This window comes from Microtus oregoni, unplaced genomic scaffold (assembly GCF_018167655.1).
Source record: "Microtus oregoni isolate MIOR12 unplaced genomic scaffold, Mior012 000012F_ref0000307, whole genome shotgun sequence".
Classification (NCBI taxonomy): Eukaryota; Metazoa; Chordata; class Mammalia; order Rodentia; family Cricetidae; genus Microtus; species Microtus oregoni.
Window position 1 is genome coordinate 46,845,707 of NW_024543071.1, and position 19,909 is coordinate 46,865,615.

The window sequence follows — 19,909 nt, forward strand, 5'->3', positions numbered from 1 at the left end:
CACATGCGAATGTAGTAGGTGGCACGTGGATGCAAAGCTTTCTAACTTAAGTTTGTTCTGCAATCAAGAATAAAACATGTTTACTGCACACCTAATAAATATACCTAGTCATATCCTGACATACCTAACACCAGATAGGAGTTTCATTAGGTATCGTCCTGCTTAGCAGGAAGAGGAGGAAGGGGGGATAAAAATCATTTGAATCTTTTTCATATGTCTGGACAGACACTCACTTGGACATGAGATACATTGACTGTGCTATTCTGTGGAACATTTTTAGTGGCTTACAAAAGAAGTAGGTCAAAAAGAAAAAGCAAAAATGTTTTTGCACTTCTTTAAGGAAAAATAATACACCCTCAATATTGTTTCTTTCTTTAAAAACAAAAAAACCAAAGTTAGATGGTCAAGAAAAACATTAGACAAAGTAGTAGAACTATGTAGTCACTTTGAAAATACCATGTGATTAAAATCTTCTCACCCGTTGACTTTTAAACCTACTTTGCTTCTTTAAAACACTTTTAGATTATCTAAAGTATGAACAAACTATGTTCAAATGATATTTAGCTAGTAAATGGATGGTTTATTTATTCCATTCTGATAATCTTATGAAGAGTCAGTGGAATGATTTGCCAAATTCCTGAGGAAACCTGAGAATGTCATTAGAAATTTACACATACACAAACATGCATGCACACACACTCATGCATGCATGCACAAGTATGGCATCGACATCAGAGCTGGAGTCTTGAGCTTCCCCATGTATGGTTCTTGAGTAAAAAATCAATGCAGATTTCCTGGTACATTTTTCTCTTGGTGAACTGGTGGTACCAAATCTTCTTAAAGTGATATAGGATATGTTGTTTCTTTTGTGGGAGGACTTGACGGCATAATTATTATGACCTGTAAAGTCAATCATATAAATGTTGTTATATTTTTACAGACCCTCAGGGATTCCTTTCTTTACTCTCATATTGCCACCAGCACATCAATCTGATGGACTTCTAAGGCGCCACTTAGATCAGGTTATATCTAGGACGTCCCTTAGATCAGGCTGTACCTAGAACACACATTCAGTTGTAGAATTTTACCCTTTAGAAGCTTCTGGCTGCTGTTGAGTCTTAGAGGTGAACAGTATGAGGTGTGTGTGAGTTTGCCTAGAGTGATGTTTCATAGAAAGTACAGAGCTCTTTTCCCAAACTAATTTGCGAGGGCTGGTGGCAGCAGGATACACAAATCATGACTTAGTTGTCATAAGTAAAACACTATGATAACCGGACTGGCCTAGAGTGGCAGGAAGCACCCTGAAAGCATGAACCATTCTCATCCTTGTTCTGAAAAGTCATGTGACATAGAGTTTGACAGGAATAGCTGAAGATCCTGGAGATTATTAGCCTTGCATTGTATGACATGTCCCATAGCAACTCTGGACTCAGAGCATTGGAGGCAACACTTCTCAGATTTACTAGTATTCTAGAGTTCACAAGAAACACTGATGTCCATATAGTAAGCACTAAGATCTGAAAGGCTTGAAGGAATTCACCTATCCCAAAACGTTTCATCACTCGGTGAAATCATAAAAACTTCAGTGATACCCAATAAACTTCCAATTCTAGAGCCTTTAATTACAAAATTATAAACCCATGATAAGCTTTGCTATGAAGTAGTCCAATGCTCTTCTTTAGGTTGAGCCTGTGGTGTTAATGTGGTGTTTCCTGGGAGCTCCCAGAAAGAGCAACAGAAGGATGTAGATGAACACTTAGTGATTTCATCATTTTATTATCATTTTATTATTGGCTGTGAGGCCTGTCCATCACTGGTCCCATAGGCAATGAAACTACAGCAGTCGTGGGATTTTACTAGCTATTAGCCCAATCTAGAGCCCTCAATACTTAAAGAACACAATGATCATACTCTTGTCCTTGCCTACTTCTGTCTCCATTCCCATTCCCCACTCTGTGAGATCATCTTTCTGAACAGAAGCCAGAAGGCTCTGCTGTAAGTATTAGGGTAAGACAATGCCCAAGTGGGTACAGTGACAGAGAGGTCTTATCCTCAGTGTTTCTCTATAGCCAGGGAAGGCTGCTATGATAAGAGAGTGGAGTAAATCTGGTGCCCTCTGTGGACTTCTAAGATGTGAACTGTTCTCTGGTCTGGACTGTAAGGGGGTATCACTTGCAAGAAAAAGAGTGGTAAGACTTTATTACTTTGACCATAATAAAAACAAAAATCCTGAATGTCTCTCGGTGACCCTCTCCTTGTGAGTAGATGAGACATAAGAACAGAATAGCATAGCATTCCTGTGAGTAGGCCATAGGTCAGTTGACTTTGAGTCAATTGGCAATGTTCTAGATGAATCTGTTCAACTTGGGTAAACCAAAAGAACTCAAGACATCAGTTCTTCTGGTATCTTCAAAGATGTGCCCTAATTTCTGTACTAAAGATGATATGAATTGTGCCACATGACTATGTAAGATAAGATTGAAGCTTTTACTGGTTCCACAGATGATCCAACTGCACAAACATGACCTTGTGAATCATTGAACAGAGTATGAGAAGCTATACTCAAACTTCACCCATGGGAGCTAAGAGGTGATGAGTGAGAACTGTGTTCAGTTTCCAGGTTTGTGTGACTTATTACAGAGTGACAGAAAAGATGGAAAGACATGCTCAAATGAAAACCAAAACTTACCCCACTAGGGTTACAACACATCACTCTGCATCCAAAGGCAGAGAGAGAGACACCAATGCAGAACTCCAGTGCACTTAGAATGACTAACACAATATCCAGACCCTGTCAACAAATCATAATACAAACATGTGAGAAGTGGGAGTCACACATTCCAAACACTTCTATGTAACACAAGAGGGCCTGCTAGTTGGGGTTTCTGTCCCGCCTGGTACCCCACAGCTGGCAAGCCCCAAAGAAAATCACACAGAGATCTCTATAAGTTATAAAGCTGATTGGCCCATTAGCTCAGGCTACTTATTAGCTCTTGTAGCTTATACTAACCCATTATTCTGATCTATTTTTGCCATATGGCTTGGTACCTTTTTCAGCTAGCAGGTCACATCCTACTTCCTTGGTGGTCTGTGCAGGACTGGGAGGAATCAACTTCCTCCTTCCCAGAATTCTCCTGTTCTCATTGCATCATTTCTACTTCCTGTCTGGTTTTCCTGCCTATACTTCCTGTCTACTTCCTGTCAGCATTTATTTAAAACATGATTGACAGAATACAGACAATTCTCCCGCACCACTACACTGAAAGAGTGGAGGCATTGGCCAAGACGTTAGGAACATGGCTCCTGGTACAGCCTGACCCTTAGCCAGTTCTAAATGTTGCATATTCTGTCATTTTTGAAGCACATATATTAGTTTAAACACTATGAAACTATGGCCTTTCAAGGACACATGTAACTGATTCTTGTGAATTTGATGTGGTACAATCCAGCTATTTCACACAGTAGATCTCTACCTGTTCTTTTACAAAGAACTTGCTTTATCTGGCTTCCTGGTTTATAATTCCATATGTCATAATGTATTCCCCCCCCCCAAGAAGATGAGAGCTTCTTGAACTAAGAGAGCTATTTCTTAACTGTTCTAGTACTCATCCTGAGATCTTTCATAAACTGTGTGCTCCAGAGACTTGGGAGATGGCTTAGCTGTTAAAACACTTTCTATGCAAACATGATGACCAGAGGCCAGATCCAGAGCACCCCATCAATGCCGGTTGGGCATGATGGCCTGCATTCAATCCACACATGCATTCAGGGGATCCTTGAAACAAAACGCATAGCTAGATGAGTTGAATCTGAGAGCTGTGGGCTAAAGTGAGAGATCCTGCCTCAAAGTGGAAAGCTCTCAAGAAAGACACCTAAGGACGACCTTTAGCCTACACAGATGCACACACACACACACACACACACACACACACACACACACTGATGCATGCAGAGACACCCGTGAGAACATGCACAATCATTTTTAAGCACAGCACACAAAACACAAACATGGGGGGGAAGTATGTGTGTGCTTCAAGGTCTGTGAAATAATGTCACTGGTTCCCAGATACGAACATACTGGACACTTCTAGCTGAATGGGTCCCTTCCTAATAGAGGTCCTCTGACATAAGATGAAGTAGGAATAACAAAAAAGACTCACACAATTCAGAAGACTTTGTGAACTTAACAGAGAGAGGACTGATTGAGATGAATGAATGATTCCATCATATACAGTGAAGAGAGCAGCTGCAGAGCTCACAGCAAACACAGAGCTCTTTTAAGCCTGAAGCATTGTGTGAGGTCACAGGCCCCATGGGCAAGAAAGCTGCCTGACACAGCTTTCAGTTCTATAGCTGTGCTCCTATCATTGCACCCTGGATGGCTACGAGGTAACAGGCCTTCAGAAATACCAAGCAAGGTTCTTAATGAGGAAAACTACACAGAATAGGTAAATTATAGGCATGAAATTCCAGAACTTATCTTTGCCAAATTCTGAGTGACTTTGGAAAACTATTTCATCCACTAAACATTTGTATCTCATTTTTGGTTGTGTGTCTAGAAATTGAATTGCTCACCATAAAGACTTATAGAATATTCAAGAGGAGATAGTTAGCTATCGATGCTCCTCATGCAATTGTTTTGATATAAATAAACAGGGTCCAATATTCATGAGCTTTAACTTAGAATGAAATAAAGACAATGCAGTTTATTCTGCATAAGGTGTGAGAATCTTGATTACCTATATTTACCTGTATTTTCTTCTCTTTTGGTCTCATTGTATCCAGGAATGTGAGATATAACTCTCATTCCTAACTAAAGGCTTGATCTATTTCTTCATGGCTTCTAACCTCTCAAGGCAAGTCTATAGTTGAGGAGTGTTACTTTTGGTTTTGTTGAGTCAGTTTGCCCCAGCCTTGCCCCAACCATAATTCCTTGAAAACAGAAACCACTCACCATTAAAATGGATATGGTCATGTGACAGCTTTCTGAATAGTTTCCATACATACAGTAATATAAATGGTAAGAATAAATGCTTGGGCTCAGTGAGTGGATTATGATCCCCGTGAAGGCAAACACAGAACTGGTGATGTTCAAGCCTAGGCTACTTCGAACCTAGAAAGGAGTAAACTTGATTAATCCAATATTCTTCAATATCCTCAAGTCTGTCTCCACCCATCACCTCAAACTCTTCAATTATCCCCTTATATATTTCATCCTCTTTGTTTTGACTAACTCAGAAATATCCCAATTTGTCTCTACCATTGTTTGCAACTCAAAGCTCTTCTCAAAAAAAATGTGACTGTCATTTCTACAATTAAATCTTTCATATTATTTCTATAGATACATGACACATACTCCAAATTTCTCCTATTGGGAATTTCAAAACTATTATACTTTTAAAATAAGTTTATTTATTTATCTTGATGTGTGTGCCTGTAGGGCTCACAGAACTTTTGGAAGCTAGCTCTCTCCTCCCTCCATGTTGGGGTAGGATGTCTTTTCTTATTTCTGAAGCTGCAGAGCCCAGCTGGCCTCCTGTGTGTCCTGAGGCTCAAACTCAGGTTGTCGGGATTGACATCTTCACCTCCTGAGTCTTCTCCCTTGACTTTCCATTATACTCCAGCAGAAGCAGGAGCTCTCTATGTGCTGGTCTCTTACCATTACCGGCTACAAGATTCCCTGACTTTTCCTGCTTGGATAAATGCTGCTGGCCTCTCATCACCCCGCTCCCTTTGCACATTTCCTTCTCTACTTCCTGCAGTTCTTTTCTAGTATCAAAAGTATATCAGCTTTTTATAAGAAGCCAGAAAAGTCTGCATGATTTGGTAAGGAGGTAGCATGGTCGGTAAACACTAACAGTCACAGCTAGGGGCCATGCTGGGGCACAGATTTGGAAATGTCGTACTAAACATGTGTCTCTTTTGAGTAAGGATAATGTAAATATTGTCCTAGACAGTGTCAAGTTTGTTGAGATCTTGGTTTGGGGCCTTTCTCTTAGCTTTGTGACAGATATCCTGGCATGTTTCATTTTATACTTGTCTGTTCCTGAGAAATAACTCATTGTGAATTTGTTTTATTGACTGCTCAAAATATTTTCTGGATACAATTAAAACACACATTTCAATCAGTCAGTAAATGCTATGTCACTCAAGTGCTTAGTGCTTTGGTCATGAATGTAGATAGCAAAGTTCAAGGTAGATTTGATTCATCATCCTTGACTTTTCTTCTCCTGAATTCTCCACATCTGCACCAAGATTCTCTCTGAAAATCACTGCCACAATATTCAACCTCGTGTCAGGACTGAGATGAAATACAAACTCCCTTCCTTTGTTTCTTAGAGGTTAAGATTACTTTTTTTTTTTTACATCCTGGCAGAACAGATACTTGAATTATATCCTTCCTCTTTTGACACCAATAACACACTCATACACACACACAAAAAAAAAAAACTCACCAAGCCTTTTGTAGTTCTTCTTCCTGCTACAATTGAGAATGAGCCTGAAATAATAAACTAGAAATAAGAGATAAAATCCAGGTTAAATAAAATACTTTATACATTATTGAAAATTACAACATATTGACACCTATTCCTAAATTTGATAATATATGTGAAACAGATTGACTACCTTAAAAGTTAGTCACAAAAGTTAAGGAAGTTTCCGCCTTTTCAACTATAAACACACACACACACGCACGCATACCCCAAACTTGCTATTAAGACTCTTTTAGAGCTCTGGGACATAAATTTCTAAAGTGAATTATTGTTTACAATGGAGACAAAATTTAGGGATTTATTAAATCAAGGAAGAAACTAAACGTTATTCTCATTTTAAATAGCTACTTTAATCCAGTTGGCTTGGTCTGTCATCTAGCCAGAGGAACACCTCTCAGGAGTCTAGACTCAACTTGAATCATGCTAAAGAGGGAGAAGAAAGAGCTAGCCCTTTAATGACATACTGTGCTTTTCCTTCCCAGAATCCTGACCCTTCAGGTGCTCTTCCTAGGGACCAACATATAGTTCAGCTAGGTCTGTCCATCTGTCTGTGTCCTGACTTAGAAAAGACTTAACCATTACTTTTTTTTTAATTTGGTACATTGAGCTTCATTGCTTTTTCTCTAAAACATCCCTCCCCAGGTGGCTGCTCAGCACTACATGGCTGACACTCATGTTAACTTAACTTGAGCGGCATGGGTTGTTATTGCCTCCTCTGTTTTCCTCTCAGCAACTTCTGGGATCTACAGCTTGCCTTTCCTGGGGTTATTCTTCTAAACTGCTAAAATCGTCCTTGAGTTTTAAAAATATAATGCAGAATAGTTACTAAATACTATAAACAAAAACGTGGCAGAGGAAAAAAATAATTGTTTTGGGGATGATGACGAGCCTATTTTGGGCTCATTGGGTTCTTTCAACTTGGCAAGTGTTTCAGTTTGCCTGAAATGGCCATTGTCAACACATTTGGACTCACCTAGTTTCACTTTTTTTCTCAGAATTGCAGAAATAGTAGATAGGACAGGATTCCATGTGTTGTTGGCCAAGGAGCCCACAGAAGCTTCCAAAGTAATGCAGGCTATAGTCATTGCTTTTGGATACCCACCAGAATTAAACAGTAAGAGTCTATTGTCGAAGACACCACACCTTATAGATGCAATGTCAGAGTAAACAATCTGTTAAAGTTGTCATCCCTGATCATAGAAACTTCTTTCCCCAGTGCAGAACAGTCAAGGAAAGTATTCGAACTGACCAACATGCTGAGAACAAGTGACTGTTTAATGCTGGGTTCCCAAAATGGACAACTATATGACACATACATGCACACATGCACACACACATAGAGACAGAGAAAGAGTCAAAGACACAGACAGGGAGGGAGCAAGCAAGAGCCCAGTGAACACCACAGAAGACTGAATGGAAGGACTGCAGGAGCTAATGGATGGGAAGGAATGTGATGGGGATAGTCTTCTGGATAGAGCGTAGACATTGCAACCATGAACACATGGAAGCTGTGAAATCCTACACAGGGCCTAGAAAGAAGGAAGAAAGGGAGGGAGGAAGAATGAGACAGAGGACATAAGGTGCGAGGAAAAATAGTTAGGGGATGGTGGTTGGTAGTGATGGGAGAGGAAGGAGAGAGGGTAGTCAGAGGGAAGATATAAGTATAGTATATACAACATACAAATATTTTATCAACTATTTTTAAAAATAATTAAAAGAAATAAATAAAAAGAAATAAGAGCCCAATAATAAATTAATAAATAAATCCAGAATCTTAAAAACAGTCTTATGTTAGACCCATTTATAACATAAGATATCCAACCTACCATGAGAGACCCCCAAACTGGGTACCCTATGTACACTGAAACAGGGGGCATTTCACTGGATGTCACAGTGGCACTTATCATCATAATTCCTATGGTGAGGTTCATGAGGGCAATCACAATCTGCACAACCTAGATGTGACAGTAAAGAAATAAGAATAAATCACTTACCACAAATAAGTGCCCATGTCACCACTCATACAATCACTAAGTTACTCTCACTCTTCATCTTTGATACATTAAGATGAAGTTCTAGATAATCTCTTGGTTTACTTTGTCCATGGAGCTGTGGACATAATAACTTACCAAAATTGCCCCAGAGAAAGTCCATCACTATGCTAGTGATTTTAAAGCTACAAGGAACATTCCAAAGCCTTTTCCAAGATGCATTTTCTAATACTCAAGATGCCACTTCCATAGCTGCTCTCCTTAGTCATGTGCTCAGACAAGAGTCACCCAGGAATTAGTAAATAATTACTTTAAGAAGAAGATGTAACTTGAAGAAGCACAGCTAGTGATGGTGTGAAGAAAAAGAAGAGTAAATAGAGCATTGTCTTAAGATCTGGGACCGCAGGGGAAAATATTAATAAAGAGTCCTGAAAATGGAGGAATACAGGCCTGGAGAGTTGGCTCAGCAGGTAAGTGTACACACTGCTCTTGCAGAGAAGCAGAGTTCTGTTCCCAGCACCTATATCTGAAGGTTTGTAACTTTCAGTAACTCTAGTTCATGGGAACATAATGTTCTCTTCTGAATTCCATAAGCAACACACACACACATACAAAACAAATAAATCCATTTTAAAAGTATGGGTATTATATTACAAATATACTAGGATACAAAAGAAATGGAATATTATAAAAACTTGAAAGATTCAAGAAAGAAAATATTTCCATAATACATGTGCTTTTATAAGATGACAGATCTAACATTAACTACCTAAGTGTTCATATTTGCAAACTCAAGAAACAAAAATGAATCAAAAAGGAAAAATGAATTTTAGAATGGAAATCAGGAATTTGATAGAATTCACTTCAGATATTTCTGCATTCACCGTTTTCTAGTTTAGAATTAATGTGGGAATGCTGTGAATACCATTGGTTAATAAAAGACTGTCTTGGGCTTGCACAGGGAATAGAGGTAGGCAGGGGAAAGTAAACTGAATGCTGGGAGGAAGAAGGTAGTGTCAGAGAGAAGCCATGGAGCCTCCCGCCCCCCAGAGCTGGATGGAACTTTACCCAGTAAGCCACAGCCATGTGATGATACACAAATTACTAGAAATGGGTTAAATTTAGACATAAGAGTTAGCCAATAAGAAGCTAGAGCTAATGGGCCAAGGAATGATTTAATTAATACAATTTTTGGGTGATTATTTCAGAGCACAGCAGCGGGGAACCAATAAGCGGCCTATTACAACATAGAATATTACCAATTTTTAATTTATTTTATCTGATGACATCAGCTCCTTTATATTTTCTAGGATTTTTGTTTTGTTTGGTTTTGAGTTTTGGCAAATAGTGTTTTCAAAGAGCTTTTACTTCATCTGTATTACCCACTTTACAGACTTGGGAAGTAATGATAAAAGACCAATTAACTAAGACAAAATCTATAGTTATGTTTTTCACTGAAGAGATACAATAAATCTGTTATCTGTTAACCAGACTAGGTAAGAAAAAAAAGACTGAGATCACCCATTAGTAATATCAGGCCATATGTGTAAGTCAGATGACCCTGTTTAAACAGAATGGGTACCAGAAGACACAACCCTGAGAAGCGGATTGGATTGGTAAGATGAGAGATGGAGTTGAAAGGAAAAGGGGAAGGGAAAATAGTGGGAAAGAGATTTGTAGAAACCTGTTAAATAACAAAATAATCAAGAGATGCCCAATCATACTGCAAAAGCATTTGTTCAACTATGTTCATAGCAGCATTATTTGCAATAGCCAGAACCTGGAAACAACCTAGGTGCCCCTCAATGGAAGAATGGATAAAGAAAGTGTGGCACATATACACATTAGAGTACTACTCAGCAGTAAAAAAACAATGACATCTTGAATTTTGCATGCAAATGGATGGAAATAGAAAACACTATCCTGTGTGAAATAGCTTAGACCCAACAAGATAAATATGGTATGTACTCACTCATTAGTGGATTCTAGCCATAAACAAAGGACATTGAGCCTATAGTTTGTGATCCTAGAGAAGCTATATAATAAGGTGAACCCAAAGGAAAACAGATATAGATCCTCCTGGAAATTGGAAGCAGACAAAATCGCTGGGCAAAAGTTGGGATCATGGGGGTGGGGAGGGGTGGGGGAAGGGGAGGGGGGAAGAAAAGGGAGAAGGGGCGTATTGGAGAGATCTTGGGGGAGTGGGATTGTTGAGATGGAGGAAGGGTGGATATGGGAGCAGGGAAGAAGATATCTTAATTAAGGGAGCCATTTTAGGGTTGGCAAGAGACTTGGCTCTAGTGGGGTTCCCAGGTGTCCAAGGGGATGTCTCCAGCTAGGTCCTTGGGCAGTAGAGGAGAGGGTGCCTGAACTGACCTTGTCCCATAGCCACACTGATGAATATCTTGAATATCACCATAGAACCTCTGTCTGACAATGGATGGAGATAGAGACAGAGACCCACATCAGAGCACTAGACTGAGCTCCCAAGGTCCAGTGAAAGAGCAGAAAGAGGGAGAAGATGAGCAAGGAAGTCAGGATGGCAAGGGGTTCGTCCACCCACTGAGATGGTGTGACTGATCTAATGGGAGCTCACCAAGGCCAGCTGGACTGGGACTGAACGAGCCTGTGATCAAACCGGACTCTCTGAATGTGGCTGACAATAGAGGCTGACTGAGAAGGCAACAATAATGGCACTGGGATTTGATTCTACTGCATGTACTGGCTTTGTGGGATCCTAGTTTGTTTGGATGCTCACCTTCCTAGGCCTGGATGGAGGGGGGAGGGCCTTGGACTTTCCACAGGGCAGGGAACCCTGACTGCTCTTAGGACTGGAGGGGGAGGGGGAGGGTGAGTAGGGAAGTGGGAGGGCAATGGGAGGAGGGAAGTGGAAATTCTGAATGGTATTATTTATAAAGCAAAAAATAAAATAAAATGTTTGAAATAAAAAAATAAAAATGTGGGGGTGGGATTGTTGAAGGATTGTTATTACAGAATCAATTGATATGAAAAGAAAAATTGTCTTCCCCAGGGAGGAATACACTAATTGGTTATCTAATACCAAATGGTCAACCCTGAGAAGATACATGTAAGCATTCAGATTGAGCAGCTTATATATAAGGAACATACACTTATATACATACATATATGTAACAACAATCAATGAAAAAGAGGTCATGAATTTGGAAAAGTGCAAGGAGGAGTATATGGGAGGGTTTGGAGGGGAAAAGGGAAGGAGAATGATGTAATTATAATCTTAAAAAATAAAGGAAACATGAAAATGGCTAAAATTTAGCATATAAATGTATAAAGATGTCAAATGACAAAAAATATAGACTCATAAACTTAAGTATTATTATTTGGTATTTGTTAAGTGTAAATTTGACAAAGTATATAGACAAATCTATACAGAAAATTGTAAATCTCTGATGACCTAAGTTACCAAACAGTGAGAATGTTAATGGCTAATAAGACAATATCATAAAAAAGCAATAACAATTCTCCTCATCTTCACATAGAAATTTAATGAAACTCAAAACTCCAGTAATTTGTGTTATAGGTCTTTAAAACCGGTACTCAGCATGGGCTACTACATAGTGAGTTCCAGGTCAGCATGGGGCCACAGTAACTCTCAGCACTTCTGTTTGAAATACTCAAGATGGCACAATCACATGCAGGGTGAGCAATCAGGCATCTCCTTTGGAAACCAAGTTTTGCAAAATGCCAGGGTTCAGATTAAGTTAGTAACACAGAGGTTCAGCCACAGGAAGCTTATCCCCCCCACCCCCGCATGGCAATGAGAGGAAGTGGAAAGTTTAAAGGCAAGTGTGGTGGCTAGATTTACGTCATCTTGACACAAACTATAGATATCAGAGAGAAGAAAACCTCAATTGAGGGCACATGCCTTTGATCCCAGCACTCGGGAGGGAGGCAGAGGCAAGTGGATCTCTGTGAGTTCAAGGCCAATCTGGTCTATAAGAGCTAGTTCCAGGACAAGCTCCAAAGCGACAGAGAAACTCTGTCTCAAAAAAACAAAACGAAGGAAGGAAGGACGGAAGGAAGGATGGACGGACGGACGGACGGACGGAAGGAAGGAAGGAAGGAAGGAAGGAAGGAAGATGCCTTAACTGAGGAAATGCCTCCATAAAATTGGATTGTAGGCAACCTGCAGAGCATTTTCTTAATTAGTGATTGATGGGGGAGGTCCCAGATCATTGTGGTGGTATCATCCCTGGGATAAATATGCTGGGTTCTATAAGAAAGCAGGCTAAGCAAGCTATGGGGAACAAGCCAGTAAGTAACATTCCTCCATGGCCTCTGCATCAGCTCCTACCTTTGGGTTCCTGCCCTGTTTGTGTTCCTGTCTTGGCTTCCTTTAGTGATAGACTACATTGTGGAAGTGTAAAGCCAAATAAACCTCTCCAACTTGCTTTTTGGTCATGGTGCTTTGCCGCAGCATTAGAAACCCTGGCTAGGACAGCAACGAGGATATTAGTGCTGGAACTATGGATTGAATATGAAATGTTTTCCACAAGCTTGTGTGTTGAATTCCCCAGATTGGGAGCTTACTGTTGTGGGACGTTCTGGAATTTTTATAGGGGAGGTTTACTTGGAAAAGTGGCTCACTCACTGATGGGTGGTCTAATTGATTGAGGGTAGAAATCCTCCTTTGCACTTACCTGTGTCTCTGTAATATTCTTGTACACCATTAGGCAAACAAGCTCTTCTGTCATATGCTCCTGCTGCCATGATGTTTGAGTCAAGCAGGTGGAGTGTCACAACCATGGACTGAGGCTCAGGAACCATGATCAAAGCAAATCTTTTACCCTTGACGTTGCTTTTTCTAGTGACACATGCCATCGTGATGCAAAAATTATGAACAAAATTGATACCAGAGAAGTGATTAAACCTGGCCATGGTAGTACTTTCCCTTTGGAACTGGCTTATAGGAGAAATTTGGAAAAGTTTTGAAAGCCTAAATCACTATGTACAGCAAGCTTAACTGATGGTTCTGACAGGAACGTAGAAGCCACGTGTGCTATATGTTGGGGGGAAAATGTATCTACAATTTCTCCATGTTCTAAGATTTTGAATGAGGCTAGATACAAAAGCAATAGGGTAATTAACTTGGCATAGAAAAGACAACATACATTCAGAATATGACATGGATACTGCTTGCTGACTTTTGGACAGATTTACAATGAGAATATAAGTTAACGAAATATAATGCTATTTTTTGAGAAGGTAAGTTCTACAAATTAAACACCAATAACTCCATTTGATGCATTAAAAGGCTAGCAGGACATGGTGGTTGGTATCACATTGATCATCTGAGGATTTACAGCACAGCTGTTCCCTCAAAATCACATACCCCAAGGATTTTGGGTTCTCCCTTTAAGAACTTCTCTGTCATCCTTTTCCACGCGTGGGAATTCATATGTAAAGACTGTTGTCCCAGCTGCTGAGCATCATAGGCAGCTCCCGATGCAGTCTGTCCTATTCCTTGTATGGTTATCATGGCGGCAGAAACAGTACTAGAAGAAGAAATGTAACTTACGGTGACTTCCTGGAAACCACGAACATCGAGTCTAAATACAATATGACACATATATACCAAATGGGTCAAATATGCCAGGGCATAAAAATTAAGAAAATTCCATGCTACCATTCTAGTTAATGTCATATTAATGCATACTCCGTTTTCTATATTGGTTATGAATACTTACATCTACTTGTGAATTCTTGCATTTATATTCCTCATAATTATTATTACTTAGTTTATGACAGGATATCTCCATCTAGTATTTTCAGTAAAGTTAGTCCATAGTCATAGGCCTTTTCCTTTTTTAGGTTGTGTTTGTCTGGCGAAATCATTTTGCTTTTCCTATATTCTGAAAGATACATGGTCAGGTGCTCTTTCTTTCAGCACTTTGAGTATATCAACTTAGTGTCTCCTGGACCACAGCATAATTTGCTGGAAAACAAAAATCCACTGCAAAACTGATTGTGACTGATCATGATTTCCTTGTATGTGAGATGTTTTTCTCTTGATGGTTTGAGAGTTCTCTTGTCTCTGATTTTGTCTACAATTTCATTATAGTAGGAGAAATTACATTTGGAACGCTTGCGCTTATAGGACCTAGATTTTCACATCTTCCCTCCTGGTTCTCACCAACTGTTTTACTAAATAAACCTTTCATTCTTACTTTTTAAAATCATTTCTCCTTCTAGTTTTATAATAAGAAAATTTATTTGTTATTGACATCCTACCAGCATCTTAGGGTCTTTTCACACTTTTCAAATTCCTTTCTTACTTTTTTTTTCTGCTATAGAAAATTTCAAAAGAATCACTTTTTATGTTCTCAGATTTTTTTTAAAATTTCTTCTCGATGTAGTCTGCTGTTGAAACTATTGTATCTTAATTCTATTTATTGAAGTATTCAAACTTTGTTTTTTGTGATATGAATCTTTGTCAAATATTTTTTTCTTGTCATGAATTTCCTTGTTGCATTGAATTGTACAACTGTGCTCTTTTGTATTTTACTGAATTCATTGGGATAATATGGTATTGTAGGGCTATATAATATAGGCCCATATTTCTACATTGTATGGTGACCAGAATTTCAAGCCACAATTTTCACATGTCACACAGAAGATGGTCAACTAGCCTTTACAAACAAACTGATGCCATCCAAAACAAAGAGTCAGGATATGCTAGTGTTGTTCTGTTTCTTTGTAATTTGGGAGGTCACCTGGGAAAGAGGCATTGATTCAGTCTACATGACAGAGCATGTGTACAGAGCAAGAAGATAGATAAGAAGATGTGACAAAATGGACATAGAAAGGTGTGGACGTGACCACAGCCATTCTCCCCACTACCTAGGAAACAGAATGCTAATGAATTTCTCTTTCAGCTTATGTTTTGGTATAAAAGCTGTGTGGAGAATAAACGTGAGGAATTTTCAGGATTTCATGAAGGATCCCTGAAAACTCCCTCTTGATAAAGTCATGTGAGTTGTGTCTTTATTCCCACACCTGCCCTCTGGTTTCATAAATAATTTAGGTCTGGGCTGGCCCTGGACCATAACAAAGTGACGCCCAATGTGGGGCTGATTGGTGAACCTCAACATGGTATGAATTCATTGTTAAGCAATTCATGTATTTCTAGTCCTGTAGAATCTGTTATTGAAGAATAAATGTATGCTCTTGGTGGACTCATATTTTCTTGATTCTCAGTTTCTCTAACATCCTTACATTTGTGTCTGTGTATCTGGTGGAGGCTGTTGGAACTGTGGGGTTGTGAAGTGGTGTCTTATTATATATTATTGAATAGGGATATTTCAGCCTATCTATAAACTTTATCATCCCCTGAGCAGAACACAAAGTCTAAATTTGTAAAAGTTAGAATAGTCTAAAATCTAACATACAGCATTGGGGGTTTTTTGCTTGTGAAAATTTAACTTCTGTGGCATTAATTTAAATCCTAATAAAACTCAGACAACTTCACTCATATGCATGCAATCATTCGTGCACATGCACACAATTTGCGTACTCACACTTTGAATAAATCTGCTGGTTTCACTTGCTTCATGTTGATTTTGGAAACCACTGTATTTGCAGTGTCCCCAAAAATAAAGTAACAAGAGACAGAGATATCAAAAACCCTAAAAGTGCTGTGGCAATCTATATACATGTCCTTCCTTCATGGAATGCCCAGCAATTAACTCAGTTAATCATGTTAGAAAACTGATTTTTTTATGTTCAATAAATCATTGTTCCCAAATCTACATTTCTTCTACTTTAGCAGAGAAATTTGTCGTCCTATATGATAACTTCTAAGCATTCCTTTGAGTCAATTTGATCCTTGTAAATTTAATCTTACCCCACTTAATAACCACATTGGTCATTCTAAAATACAAAATTTTAATTTAATTTCTTATAAAGAGAAACTCATATTTTATCCCCCTTGCTTTTTTTTTCTTTTTCAAGATAGAGTTTCTCTGTGTAGCAGCTTTGGTTCCCTAGAACTCACTCTGTAGACCAGGCTGGCCTCAACCTCAGAGATTTGTCTGCCTCTGCCTCCCAAGTGATGGGATTAAAGGTGTGTGCCACATTTTAACCCCAATCTGTATTTCTAACATTATTTTTACTTTTTCCCTTTTTGATTTTTGGAGGCTCAAATATACTGGATATATTTCAGTTTTCCTACATCAACAATTTTATGCCTGCACAGTCAGCCACCTTGCAGTATTTTTCTCCCACATCCCCTTTCTGCTCTACCACAACAAACGTCCCTTCTCATTTCTTCTTATGCACTGATAGTATCACGTGTGCCCTGCTTTCCTTTAGGGACAATGCCCCGCCACACATGAGTTACTCAGACAACAAGAGCATGGACGTGTTTGAAAACTCCGTGTGACTTTCTTCATAAACAACAGAAGACAAAGGTGCTGTGGAAGCAACAGATATTTCTTTTCAGCCCAATTTAATGTGTACTTTGGTTTATTTGTTTTTGGTAATTATTTTTGTGCTTATTTTTCCAGACATATGTTCGGAGGTTATAAAAAATGAAGATTCTATCCAACTGTAACCAGTAAAGCCTAAGCAGGTCTAGGGAGAGAGCTCCGTCCATAACATGCTTGCCTGGCAAGCAGGAGAACCTTCACTTGATCCCCAGCACCCACACTCAAAAGTTAAAAAGCCATGTGACATGGGTTTGTAATCTCTGTGCTGGGAAGGCAGAGACAGGCGGATCATGGGGCTTGCTGACCTACTTTAATTGGCAAGTTCCAGACCAGAACAAAACCCTGTATCAAGAAAACAATTATACATACCAGAGAAATGATGCCCAAGGTTGATTGCTGACTTCCATATTTATGCATACACACATTCACCTGCATACACATCATCAATCATACACACGTGCATGCACACACATGTCCACACACACTAAATAAATACTGTAGTGCCCATTTGCTTCAGGTTGCTTTTGGAAATCACTGTATTTGAAGCCAAGCCATTGAGCAGCGCAGTACTAGTCTCCTACGATCTTTGCAGCAGTTGACACCTCTTTCTGGTGTTCTCTAAGGAGCTAACAGCTGCTCTCGGGTGAATATTGCCAATTCTTTGCTTCCCCGGATTTTGGGGAAATGCTGCCTTTTACTACCTTTCCAGTTTCTGATGAGAGATTTTTTTAACCCTAATAATTCATTATAAGATTAGTTATTTGGGAAACCTAAAATGACACGACCATAGACGCTTAACCTTCAGTATATTTTCTTTACATTTCCAAAGCCCAGCACGTCGGACAACTTCAGGCAAGAGCTGCAGTGTATCAGCAAAGCAGAGCACTCCAGAGTCACCCGCATATATTATATATCTAAACAGATCCCCTATGTAAGTCTGTGTGAGCGAGCCATAAGAAGATGGCCTGGTTGATAACAGTGATCATCTTCCTTGAGCTGCCAAAAATCAGTCTTTGTTTCTTGCTCTAACAACTGATCTTCCAAGCCCTGACCTTTTCAAGTGTCTGACAATGCACTGAGGCATGGCAACAGGGCCAAACAGCCCTGGGGAGTCTTCTGAGTTTTTGGCTTCCTTTCTAGTTAGACTGGAAGCTTCTCCAGGACAGACTCTGTATCAACAGTCCCCCCTATCGTGTTTCCATAATTCTCTGGTAAAACGGGCCATGTTCTGGATATTTGAGGCTGATGTTAGCTGTCTAAGTAAATTCATGCCGCTGGTCCCTACATTCATACCACAAAAATATACTTTTGACACAAGATAAATACATTTCTCAAAGACAAAAAAATGTGTGTTTATGACCTAGAGCTCAGTGCTCCAACTTTCATATAAAACAAAAGAATATTACGTGGACTTAAGGGTAGTTCTCCAGGCTAGGGAGAGATATGCCAATGTTTTACATTATCTATGACATTTATGAGATTTTTGGTAAATATAGTGTCTTTATTTTTTTATCCATGGTACAGAGATGAAGAAATACAGGCAGCCCCAGTCCTAATAACACCAAACTCCTTGTGGATAAGAACCAAAACTAGTCATGCTTCCTCACTTTTAAATGAACATCTCTCTCATCAGTCAGAATGATCTAGAAGGAATCGTGAAGAATGTGGTCTAAAGGGCCAACCTCTCCTAGGACAAAATTATACAATAGCGTGGAGATTCAACAGGATGTCTGAACCTAGATGGTTCTTTGTACAAGACAGTGGTGGTAATGTGGGAAGGTGACCGGGGCTGGGACAGTCCTGGACTAAGATTCAGTAAGTGTGGGATGTAGTTCAAGCTCATGGAAGTTTCTAGTCATTATCTCCTTCTGGGTGTGCTCCATCTCATCTGAGAAAAAGTTTCATTCAGTTTCCTCTGACCCTTCACCAATAACCACATGCTCGATCCTCAAGGCCTCTTCCAGTTCTAGATTTCCTATGGGAAGCTTAAGTTTATGGCCATGAGTGCCCCGTGCATGAATTGTGCCAAAGATTAGTGGGGACGTGCATCAGGCCACAGTCTATCTCAAGACTGGGCTAAGAATGTTCGACTTGGGTCTCGACTTTCTCCTACACCATCCCCACCACATTCTGCATGTGGCAGGCAGTTTCTTAACTGATGAACTGCAAAAATAACTCATATGAGAAAAGAACAAACATGGTAGAAGAAGGGACATTCAGAATGCATGAAGTGGTCAGAGGCAAAGGAACTGCTTTCTATTTTTAAGAACAAAAGCAGCTAAAATCTCATACAGAACCCACTCTTGGCTTTTAGTAGGCCTTTATTTTTTTTCTTGCCCCCCCCCCCAGCATTGCAGCACAGATTGCTCCCAAAGTACATGTCAAAGTGCATTCTTTCCTCTTTTCATCCAGAACAGCGGCTTCTGCCATAGAACAGGACCTCTTTTTGGTTTGTTTGTTTCCTTATTCTACTCCTAAGTGTCCTAGAACATGAAATGGAAAACCACCCTCACAAAAGGCTGTGGAAGGCAAGTGTGCACTCACCTTTCTCCTCAGCTGGAAAGTCTGCTGTGTGTCAGACGAAGAGCAGTCTCTAGGCTCGTGCCTCGGGTTCAGATGTGATGACTTGCCCACAACCCATGTGCCATAAGTTCAGTCCTTTTTCTAAATCCTAAAGGTTTCTGAGGAGGATCTCTAAAAAATTCAACTAGTTCCCCTTTTATTAGCAGAAGTATCCATTGGCTCTGCTTCCTTGATATGTGCGTGCTGTTTTTTTGAAATACCCTGAAAAAAAGTGTCTGTCACAATCTTTCGGATGGAAACGACAGCACAGCAGTGTATGTCCTAAACAGTTGTCACCCATTTCAGACAAGGCTGGTGGTGTATGCCTGTTACACAGGAGTCTGAGCCTGAAGGACTGTGACTTGTAGCCAGCCTGAGCCTCACAAAGAGAGCCTCT

The 19,909-nt window shown here is 39.7% G+C and overlaps 1 protein-coding gene across 1 annotated transcript; it reads right to left on the minus strand.

Moving 5' to 3' along the window:
- Positions 1 to 573: 573 nt before the first annotated feature.
- On the minus strand, positions 574 to 19,652 carry LOC121454608 (membrane-spanning 4-domains subfamily A member 4A-like). Its single transcript, XM_041662022.1, has 7 exons — positions 19,495 to 19,652; positions 13,857 to 14,019; positions 8,321 to 8,449; positions 6,456 to 6,512; positions 4,955 to 5,113; positions 2,690 to 2,791; positions 574 to 900 (listed from the first exon to the last, which is right to left on the minus strand). The coding sequence occupies exons 2-7, from the start codon at positions 14,001 to 14,003 to the stop codon at positions 838 to 840; spliced, it is 657 nt and encodes a 218-aa protein (XP_041517956.1). The 5' UTR covers positions 14,004 to 14,019; positions 19,495 to 19,652; the 3' UTR covers positions 574 to 837.
- Between the last annotated feature and the right edge of the window lie 257 nt (positions 19,653 to 19,909).